General features: G+C 32.6%; 1 protein-coding gene across 2 annotated transcripts in view; it reads left to right on the forward strand.

Annotated features, from left to right (window-relative positions):
- Positions 1–364: 364 nt before the first annotated feature.
- Positions 365–12,213, forward strand: part of LOC126740858 (GPI mannosyltransferase 4) — a 28,657-nt gene continuing 16,808 nt past the window's right edge. The window contains exons 1-3 of one of the 2 annotated variants that reach the window (XM_050447027.1): positions 365–533; positions 590–762; positions 9,848–10,787. In XM_050447027.1, coding sequence (XP_050302984.1) covers positions 612–762; positions 9,848–10,787 — 1,091 coding nt within the window. In that variant the 5' untranslated portion in view covers positions 365–533; positions 590–611. Of the gene's footprint in view, positions 763–9,847; positions 10,788–12,213 lie in introns of both variants that reach the window. The other variant, XR_007662016.1, reaches the window with a different exon arrangement.

Below are 12,213 nucleotides of genomic sequence, written 5' to 3' on the forward strand. Positions count from 1 at the left end.
GAAGATATCCCATCAGCTCCAGATGATTTATGGTTTTTTAGGCGTTTGATTTCATTTTTTACTTCGGTAAGATCGACAGGATGAAAGAAAAATGAATGCTGAACCGACACTTGTTGAAGATAGTGTAAGGGATCAATGTTACTACGAATGCCCTTGAGCAAGATATTAGGTATATCATAATAATAGGCGTTTAAAAAGTGCCACCTTGGTGCCCCAATGGATTACACAAACATTATTATGCATTCATTAATTATTTCAATGGCTTATACATTTTGCCGCGGTTCCGCACTCGTGCTACATTTTTGCCCAATAGATTTCGCTATAAGTTTCACTGGTTGATTGAGGAAGTGTGAGATAACCTTACAAAACTCGTTTGACGTAATGTCAAAATTTAAATCAATTTGTTTGTTTTCTTTAATGTTTTTGGTGTTTACAGTGATGAAAATTAAATTGATCGACTCGTAAGAAGTAAATTTTATTTACTTCCTAATCCATATACGATGTTATCTTTATCACATATATGATAATTTTCAGTCAGTCTGAGTTTAATAAATGTAGAACTGTTAACCCTATTATTTTTCACATTCAGGAACCCCTAAATACTAATAAAAATGGCCAAGCACAAAAATCTTCAAAAAGAACAAAAGTCAATAAGTAAATGGATTTACGGTTTAGGATTATTAAGAATTTTTTTGGTTTTGGTGCCACAGACTGGCTATGTGCATCCTGATGAGTACTTCCAATCCTTAGAAGTTTTAGCAGGTAAGCATCTGATAAAACATTTTATTGTTTTTATAGGAAAAGGTACCTAAAATATTACCTTTGCTATTTAAAACAAATATGGATTATCAATGGTGCTGTGTAGCAGCTTGCCATTTTAAAATAAAGCCAAGAAAGCAATAGATATGCAGATACATCTCTATCTATCTATAATAAGACTCTCTCTAGAAGAATATGAAATTATTTACCTTCAGAAGCTTTCTATAATGAATAAATTTTAAATTGCCTTCTTAGTCCTGACCTACCTGATCTCTTTAATGATTACTTTAAAATGGTTTATTCAACCAAAAACTATGCTATACCTGAATCTTCATCCATTAAAAATATTAATATTAGTAATTTTTACATAAATATGTCTACATTATACAATTTTTGCAGTACTTAAATCATGAAGTTATAATTTTTAATTTTAATTTATAATTTTTTTTTTATAAATTAAATAATCTTTATTACAAAACAATACAAATCTTGTCCTATAAATGTAGAAAGTGCCATTATAGATGTATTTTTTAAAATTACCATGAGAAATAGAATAATAATTAGAAATAATTTTTTTATAATTATTCTTTATTCAGCCCAAAAACATAATATTACAATGTTACATACAATAATCATAATATTACAAGACCCCAGATGGGATATGGACCGTGTCCCAAAATATTAGCTATAATAGCTTAGAAAAATTTAAAACTTTGCAAAAAAAAATACATTTAAATAAATAAAATAGATAATGACAATTACAATTTCAAAACATCATTGACAGCAATACAACCAAAAACAGAACAGAATAAAAACTGAAACTGAATCTAAAGTAAGCCTATTTTAGATCTTTACTTGGTGCTTCATGCATGTCACCATCCTGAAAGAACTCATCAATACCATAGTATGCCCTGTCCCCCAAAAATGCCTTGAGCCTACAAACAAGCTTACTGGGAGGTAACTGCCTAAAGGAAAGAGGGAGTACATTCCAGATCTTTAGAATCTTAAAGACAATGTTTTTTTGTACAAATGTAAAGTTTGGTTTCTCAATTATTAGATTGTCCTTAAACCTGGTTTTATATTGATGTTGTCTTTTTCTATCAGAAAAAAATGAAATGTTATTAATTAGAAACTTAATAGATTCCAGAATATAAATACTGTAAGAATTCCAGTATCTTTAAATACTCCTCTATAGCTATTACGATAGTCCATACCAAACACAATATGGATGCACCTCTTTTGCAAAATAAAAATTCTGTTCGAATCCACAGAGTTGCCCCAGAATATTATTCCATATGCAATTTGTGACTGGACATAGGCATGGTACACTGTAAGTGCCGCTTGCCAACCTACATTGCCATGTATTACCGGGAGAGCATAGCTGTATTTACTGACCCCCATTGTGACCTTCTGCACATGAGCTTTCCAGTTCAGCTTTTGCTCTAAAACTACCCTGAGAAAAGACATACTTTCAGCCGCTCTTATCACTATGTTCCTGCATGCGAGTGCAAAGTCTGTTTCCTGTTGTGAAAAATGAACAATCTGTGCCTTTGCAGCATTTAAAATAAGGTTATTTTCAATAAACCAGCCTCCAAACCTCCCAGTCCATCCAAGGCCTCTTTCATTCTAGCAATACATGCTTCCCGATTGTTCTCACTGAAGTTCAAGGAGGTCTCATCAGCATACTGCACCACATCGACATCAGTGGCGCACACAAGATCATTTGTATATATTAAAAAAAGGAGTGGTCCCAGGATAGACCCGTGAGGAACACCCCTCTTAAACACTTCATTTCTGATGCAAATGTCACCCCAGCGCTATTTGTTTCCATGACCCATTGCTCCCGTCCCCGGAGGTATGACACAATCAAGTCCAATGCCACCCCCCTGATACCACTTTGTTCAAGTTTTGAGCAAAGTACGCCATGGTCCACACTGTCAAAGCCTTGGACAGATCTAGAAGCATGGCTGTAGTCTCCTTGCCATTATTTAAAGACACTAGCATTTGCTCCAAAGCCTGATAAATAGCCCGAACAGTTGATTTCTTTTTCCGAAAACCATTTTGTTTATTAGAGATTATATTGTAATGATCAAAAAATCCAATCATCCTTGAACATATTACTCTTTCAAAGATTTTACTTATATTCGAAAGGAGTGATACAGGACGTCAAACTTATCACCCTCACATTTTAATTGGCTTAATAAGAGCTTTTTTCAGTAAGTCTGGAAATACCCCTTTTTCAAGCATTAAATTCAATATATGGGTTAGCGGCTTATTATGGCTTATTATGTCTGCCACCTCCCTCAGAATAGACACAGGAATGTTATCATATCCAACTGATTTTTAATTTTTTAGAGATTTTATTATTCTAATGACTTCATTTTTTGTAACGGGTTCCATAAAGATACTATTTTGATTAATTGGTATCTTTGAGAAATTTATTGATCCCCCATCCCTAATATCAGGACGGAATAGAATATTTATTTCTTTTTTTTTTTGGGTATTACAAAAGTATACACTAGAGGATTATAGAATCTTGTCTAGAACCTGTACACAACATTAATGCCCCTAGTATTACACATTTTTTACAATGCAAAAAGTTTACTGATTTATTGAGGTGTTCAAAATACATTTTATTAATGACATTGTCAGGATATCTTTGTTTTTAAAAAGTTGAAATATAGTTAATTAAATTGCTAACAGTTTTTGGTTAAAAGGATGGTTAGAAGAAAAAGAGATAACATTGTCAGTCGCTGAAGGCTTTGTTTAAATTTTAAAGTCATTGAAATGCATTACTCTTGATTAAAAGATTGGCATTTTCATTTGTGGAGAAAAGTCTTGCCACCCTTCCTAACCCACTATAAAAAGATTCATCAATAAACCCTGTCTATTTTATCGCATTGTGTCCTTTTGTGGAAAAATGTAATGATTAGAAATGTAGGACCAGGGCTTATGATGTTTGATTTTGAAAGGCCGAAGAGGAAAGGAGTGAAAAATAAGGCTAGACAATGACTTAGTTCAACATCATCAGAGAGGAAAAAAAAATACACTGAAGAGATTTTAGCCAGCTCAGGAATTTTTGATAGAATTCAGGTACATCAGCATCAGGTGTTCTGTAAATATAAACAATATAAAGGTAATAATACTTATAGTAGACAATACAAAAATCAAATATTTTTTCAATTTTGACAATGAGTCATCAGAAATGGTTATCGCCGAGAAGTCCTTGTTGGTAGACAGTTTCATAGTACCCCCATGAGATAAATTACTTCTATTAAAACTAGTTATTATACTATAATTTTGAACACACACGGGCTCATTTATATTTAGCCTATGTTCAGTTATAGTGACAATTTCTGGAAAATTTAGCTCTTCTAATAAGATAAATAATTAATTTGTTTTATGTCTTAAGGACTGGACATTTAAGAGAAATACACTAAGCTTGCTAACGTCAGATTTTTCAGAGGGTGCTTGACCCTCTGATCGCGTCAAATAATCTAAAAATTTTTGGTTTTTGTTAGTGAACTACTTGAAAAGTAGCTACTTTGACTTTCCCTAATTTTCTGGACTTGTATGAGTCTTTCATGTAAAGAATGACCTGAAGGCAGAGAGATCTGCTTCAACTTCACCGGAACCAATACCATAGGCATTATGGAAGCGATAGTATAATTTTCGCAATGAGTCCAGGTTGCTAGTAAGTTCCTGATGCTAACATTAATTTCATGCTGGTGTTCGTGTGGCCTTTAAAACATGTACTTGAAGGTTAGTCATGGAGGAAAGGAAGAACCTGAGAGATTTCAAAATGGAAGGATCCTTCAATCTAGCAAATAAGTAGCGAATAAGTTTGAAGGGGTGCTAACAGTGGACCGGCAATTAAACATACTACAAGAAATCATTCATGAGTTTTTAGAAAATGTTCCTTTGGCAAATTTAAACAATATATATTTTCAATAAGATTCAGTGCATCAAAAGCATCAAAGTATATCAAGTGCATCAAGGCATAATTTTAATATTAATCTACCATTTTTAGAGGAATCGTTTCCGCAAAAATGAATAATAATAATAATAAATGTCTTTATTCTTGTAAACATATATGGTTGACAAAAAAAGGCGAAGTTTAGCTTTACATAGCTACTCTACTTAACCATTAACTAAGTCTAACATAGAGAAACATGATAAAAAAAGCTAAAGATTAAAATTAAATTAAATCTAACATGCAACAATACTTATAAAATAAAACTTTATTAAGCAGGTAAAAAATATTTTTAGCTAAACGTGACCGATATTCGTGAGCCACATATCTAAAACAACCAATTATAAGAAACACAACACACATAGCAGGTAGTAACTATTCACTAGATAGAAGAAAGGATTTAATCGATTTCTTGAGCTTCACTAGGCTCATATTCTTAAAGTTGTCATTTAGCGAGTTATAGGTAGACGGAGCGATGTATGAGAAACTATTCTTAAAAAATGCGTGACGAAAACTAGGTATACTAAATCTATGACTGTATCTTAAGGCAACGTTGTGGGCATTATAGCGATATTCAAGTTTATCATGGAGTTATTGGGGTGATGTGGAAAGAATTAGTCAGTATATAAAAATTGAATAGGCATATATATGCAATTTATCAACTTTAAGCCATTCTAACTCAACCACTTTTTCAGAAACATGATCGTACTTTCTTATTCCGCAAATGAATCTACAACAAGTATTTTTAATTTTCTGCAATCTGTTTTTAGTAAGTAAATCTAGGCATAATAATAATAATAATATAAGAGGCATAATATACTGAATAGCAGTAATCAATGATGAGGGGAGAGACTTTCGCAGAGCTTTTCTCTTAACTTATGATTAATTATGTGAATGTTACTATATAGTGGTCTTAAAATGGCATAGCATCTTTTAGTAACAAAAGAGACATGTTCACGGAAATCTAGGTTATTATCAACCATAAGCCCAAGATTTCTAGCACTGCTCACATATGGAAGCTTTTCAGAATTTATGTTTAGATTAGTAATGCTCTCTATCATTTCTCGGTGATTTGAATGACAAAAAGCTTAGCATTTTTTTGCATTAAGCACAAGGTTATTTCTCTTTGAATATTGATATATTTGTTCAAGATCTTTATCTATTCTATAAAAAGCCTCGGCAATGGATGAAAGGTCGAATGAATATCGCATTTGGGTATCATCAGCAAAACAATACATACTGCAATATACAGGGTGAGTTTTTTAAACTGTTACAATGCGATATGTCAAAAACTGCAAATTTGCTGAAAAAATGCTGCAAATTTTTTTTTGATATTTTGGTGACATTTCAAGTATACCGGGGGGCACTTTTTGTGATATTTTTGACATTTGTCCCTTCACCCCCCTAAGAGGGGGGGAGAGTCACTTCCTTATTTTAAATGGAATGACGTGTTTTTTATTCTTAAATACGAATCTACATAAAATATGAAGTCTGTTTACAACAAATTTTTAAAATTGCTCTGCTGAAAATAATTAGAATAAAAATAATTCGAATATTTTACCATAATAACAGCCGGTTGCCATGGAAATCCTACTGTTTATTTTACTAGTATGGATGGAAATGAAAATCATAGTAACAGTAGGATTTCCATGGCAACATAACAAGCAGTGTCACATAAAAATTTTGACGTGTTATTAACAAGTAAATTGTGTTTAAAAAGAAAAAAATGGAAGCGAATTTCAGTGTAGAAGTAAATATGTTGTTAATTTTGGGGGAGTGCAGAAAAAATTATAGGGAGGCTGCAGTAGTGTGGGCCGAGAGGTTTCCGGATATTCTAAAATCTCATATGGCCTTTAAGAGACTGGAGACCAGAAGTCGTATGACTGGTAGTCTAAAAAGTAAACGACGAAATCGGATTATAACGCAAACAGATGAAAATAAGGCAGTTGCTGTATTAGGAGCAGTAGCTATTGATCCTCATATCAGTACCAGGCGGCTTGCTTTAGATGCTGGAATTAGTCAATCATCAATTATAACAATTCTGCACCGGTACAAGTTTCATCCTTACCACATTACACTTCATCAAGAGCTTTACGGACATGATTTTGAGAATCGCATTAATTTTTGCACTTGGATTTCAAAAAAAATGCCTGAAAATAACCATTTTTTGAGAAACGTTATTTTTTCTGATGAGGCTTCTTTTAATAATTGCGGGCAGGTAAGATTTAACTTATTTAAATTAGAACATATTCAAGTTTTGGTTGTTTGTTTTTCTAAAAGGTAAACAGGCACAACATGCATTACTGGGCAGCAAATAATCCTCACTGGATGAGAACTGTACCAAATCAACATCCCTGGTCTGTGAACGTATGGTGTGGTATTTCCGAGGATAGAGTTTTTCCAAGGTCATTTAAATGGACAGGTCTACACAGATTTTTTAAGAAATCAGTTACCTCGCCTACTAAACCAAAATTTAAATCCTAACGTATGGTTTCAGCAGGACGGAGCTCCACCCCATTATGCCATACAGGCCCGTACTGAGAATAAATGAGATTTTTGTAAACAGGTGGATTGGTCGAGATGGTCCTGTCAACTGGCCTGCTCGTTTGCCAGATTTGACCCCCCTTGACTTTTTTTTATGGGGATTTATAAAAGACAAAGTAATGGCTAGTGCACCTACAACTCCAGAGGACATGAAGCAATGTTACAGCGAGTACGAAACTCATGTCAAGAAAGGATAAGAAAGTGTTTGGAAGTCGAAGGCGGTCACTTCGAACAGCTCCTTAGGCATAATACATAGACGATAAATAGTTAAAAAGTAGGAAATAATTTGTTTTTATTGTAGTAGAATATTCGAATTATTTTTAAATTTAGACAAAACATTTTTGATCATAATTCCGTAACCAGCAGAGCAATTTTAAAAATTTTTTGTAAACAGACTTCATATTTTATGTTGATTCGTATTTAAGAATAAAAAACACGTCATTCCATTTAAAATAAGGAAGTGACCCTCCCCCCCTCTTAGGGGGGTGAAGGGACAAATGTCAAAAATATCACAAAAAGTGCCCCCCGGTATACTTGAAATGTCACCAAAATGTCAAAAAAAAAATTTGCAGCCGTTTTTGACATATCGCATTGTAACACTTTAAAAAACTCACCCTGTATAATCAACCAAAAATGTCTGAAGTGTATACCAAAAATAATAGCGGTCCAAGTATGGATCCTTGTGGCACTCCCGAAGTAATGCGCACCAAATCCGACACCATATCCCCAATCACGACTCTCTGATACCGGTCGCTCAAATAATTAATAAAAAACTTGATGGAAGTCGGATAGCCAAAAAAATCAAAGCCATAGTATTCGAGCTTGGCACAAAGCAAATCATAATCCAGAGTGTCGAAAGCCTTCGAAAAATCCAAAAGAATTAAGACTGTAGCTTTGTTTACATCGCGAGACCTATAAATATCGTCCATTACATTTAATAATACGAACGTTGTACTATGTCCTTTTCGAAAGCCAGACTGCAGAGGACTTAGAATATTTTTGAAGGCATATTCATAAAGCTGAATGTATACTACCCTTTCTAGTATTTTGGAAATTGTAGGAAGTATATTAATGGGTCTTAAATCCGAATATGCTTCGGGATTATTGATCTTAGGTAAAGGAGTTATATGCGAGATTTTCCACCATTCACACACACTTATATATAGCAGGAAGACAGTATTTAAGCATTTTTGCGTTTATGTTGACACAATCAACAGCGTTACTTTTAAGATTGCTAACTATTTTAACAATTTCGTCAAACGACGTAAGTTGAAAGTGAAAAGTACAATTTTCATTTAATTTATTAGTCCTAAAAAACGAGGCATGCTCTGTACAGTTAGTGAGTTATTAAAGACCGAGGAGAGATATTGATTTATATCATTAGGTTTTTTTTAATTGATAGGAATTTCATTTTTATCTTTAATTTGAATATCCATACTTTTAAGAGTTTTGCAAAGCTGTTTTATATCTTTGTTAGTCTCACAATATTCCAAAAATGCATTTTTTTCACGCCTTAATAGCGATACAACTGCATTACGCAGTTGTTTGTACGTGTTAAAGTCAATTAGATTTTTATCCTTTTTATATTTTTTTAGAAATTTGTCTCTATATTTCATAACTGCCTTTATTGTATCCGTTAACCAAGGACAACTCTTTTTTGTAATTCTTGAGGTCCTAAGGGGAGCGTGCCGATCAAATAATTGCAATATTTGATAGTTTAAATAATTTTTTGTTCGATATCAGGCATATAGAATATCCGATCCCAACACACTCTTCCCAGATCCTCAGAAAAAGGATCACCATTAAACTTTCTAAAATCGTAAGATATAAAACAGTCATAAAAAATATTTGTTACATTGTGGTCTATATTGCTATCGCCAAGAAAAACTACTGGACCACATAGAGTAGTTACATATGACAATAGACTATCTCAGTATTCCACAAACACCTGCAGGTTTCCCGAAGGCACCCTATAAAAACAACCACAACAAAGTTTTAGCCTACCCACCTGTAATTCCAGAAAAATCAATTCGACCTCCTTGATGCTGGGATAATCGCTAAGAACCACCTTTACCTGTAAATCCATGCGACGATATACACCCGCACCATCACCCCTTCCCTCACGATCCAGCTTATAAAATTTATAATTGGGTAAAGAAACCATTGCAGTGGGAATATTTCCATTTAGCCAAGTTTCCGTCACTGCAAAAATATCGAATTTATTTCCGCTAACCATATTTCGTAATTCATTGCAGCCCGTCGAAAGAGAACGCACATTTAAGTGACCAACTTTTAATTGATGCATTATAAGACTACCTAACAATCCTTTCTTCTTCTCACAAAACATATTCATAAAAAGTATTAAGAGATTATGTGAATTTTTGTGTAAAAGAAATGGAAACAATTTTTAGGAAATATTTGGATATAAAAAGGAAAAAATAGATAATATAAAAAATAATTACTATAGCTTTTTTCAAATTGACGTTAATTATCACATTCAAAGCAATGAAATCGATTTAATTTTATTCAATTCAAATAAAAATCAATAATTTGATTTTCTTTTTTTTTTAGGAAAAGTGTTTGATGTCGAATACAGTCCTCCGTGGGAATTTAACACTACTCAGCCCATTCGGGGCATAACAATACCCTATTTCACCACAGGACTGAGCTACATCTTTCTCAGGGACATAAGAAATCTAGCATTAGAATATTTATCTGTAAATGTAGTTACTCCCTATTTTCTGTTGGTTGTGCCCAGACTGCTTGTAACAGTGTTTTCATTTATCGTTGATTACTGTTTAATGAAAATCTGCATAAATAACAATGAAAAATTCGAATCTCGTTTAATAATCTTGGGAACGTCCTATATTATGCTTTTGTATGGTACGAGAACCTTTTCAAATACCACTGAGCTGATCTTATTTTCTGTCTTATTATATTTTGTTTGTGAGAGTCAAACGTTTTCAAATGAACTACTTCGTAAAGAAGAATATATTAAGTATAGATATGATAAAAGTAATTCTATTGTAGAGAAAGCGAAATTCCATAAACTTAAATTGTACCTAGTACCAGATAATTATAGAAACTGCGTAATAATTGCAAATATAACCATATTTGGAGCATTTAATAGACCAACTTTTTTAATATATGCGGTAATGCCAGTTTTCTTTTGGATATATCGTGGGACAGCCCACAAAAGAGTATCTGTAATACAATTTCACACTAGAATTCTATTTCTAGCGATTTGCAGCATTCCTTCTATAATTTTTAATATAATTATAGATTCCTTTTTTTATGGGTACTTAACGTGGGGTGAAATCGGCATGCTTGAAGTTTCAATGGACAATTTTGTGGTCACCCCCCTTAATTTTATAAGATATAATTCACAAACATCAAATTTGGCAAGACATGGGCTACATCCAAGGTTTTTACATTTATTGGTAAATATTCCTTTGCTTTTTAATATCATAGGAGTTATTGCACTGTTTACTTTATTAAAATACATATATTGGTAAGTATAATTGTTTGTACATCCATGTTTTTGACAGCGAGATTTCAAGAAATATCTTCTACCGTGCTAAAATATAGTGAAACTTTGTACTGACATTTTGCTAGTACGCATGACTAATCCCGCAAGTGTGGTTAAAGTACAGTGTAAGGTACATGAAAACAATACAACAGAAACAAATAGAGCTTTTATTTTTATTTATTTTTTTATTTTATTTTTATTTATAAACAGGCAAAGCCCAATTACAATTCTGAAGATCATTAAGTAAATCATTAAGTAATAACAATTAATAATATCTAACCTAAGCTCACTAAAACTTGACGTAGGAATTATACGTGTAATAAGTTTCAAAAAGGTCAATATCATGATGTTGGTTTGCTAATCTCATTGTTTTAGTGAGGAAGTTCTTAAGACCATAGTTAGTAGTGCTGGCAACCGAAATCGATTTTTCGGTTAACCGATTAACCGGTTTTCGGTTAACCACGGTTTTGGTTAATTAAAACCGAATATAAAGCAAATCGGTTTTCGAGTAAATTTAATACCGAATAATCAATTTTCGGTTAACCGACGTTTTTGAACTTTTGACCAAAACCAAAAACTGATTAGGTGGTTAATGGATTGTTAGTTGACTATGACCGTGATTTTAAAGGTAAACCAATCAAATCAAAAAGAAAAAACAGCTTTGTTAAGTCGAATTTTGGTAAGCAGTGAGCAGTTTGGGTTGCAGGATTCTAGAATATTTATTGGAAATTGACTTTAGATAACTTAAATAAAACTCCGTAAATTTATTAAATTAATACATATATTTTTTATTTTATTTGCGTTGAGCAGAGAAACAGAGGGAAGTCGAAGTCGCGTTTGGGAATTACCAAACAAATTATATTATACAGAACTCCGTATTTGGGTTTTATTTCATAACTGGAATGTGTATACACACTCAACAGATGTCGCTAACGCTAATATACTATGCTATAAATATTGCGGGTGGAATTTTAATTTTAATTTTTTTGATGAAAGAAATAGGTACATAGGAAAAAACAGTTTGATATATATATATTTATTTTTATCTTGGTGTTTTGTTGTGTAATGTGTAATATATGTACATTGTTTAGCCCTCACTTGGGGTTACGTCACAGTTCCCGAAAGTAGTTTTATTTAATTAAAGACTTATAAAGAAAATGTTATTCTCTTAACTGTAGTTTTTCTAGTTCACCATGTGTAAAACACATTTCACACCTCACTCGTAGTAAAATCCGTTGTCAAATTGATAGCAATCAAAAACCGATTAATCCATAATATCTTTTCCGAATAATTAACTATACATTTTTATTTTTAGGCTGATGAGTTTTTTTTTGGTTTTTCGACTTTAAAAAACGTTTTCGGTTTTAAAAACGGTTTCGGTTTTTCGGTTTTGAAAAACCGTTTCTGG

The sequence above is a fragment of the Anthonomus grandis genome, chromosome 10 (assembly GCF_022605725.1).
Source record: "Anthonomus grandis grandis chromosome 10, icAntGran1.3, whole genome shotgun sequence".
Lineage (NCBI taxonomy): Eukaryota > Metazoa > Arthropoda > Insecta > Coleoptera > Curculionidae > Anthonomus > Anthonomus grandis.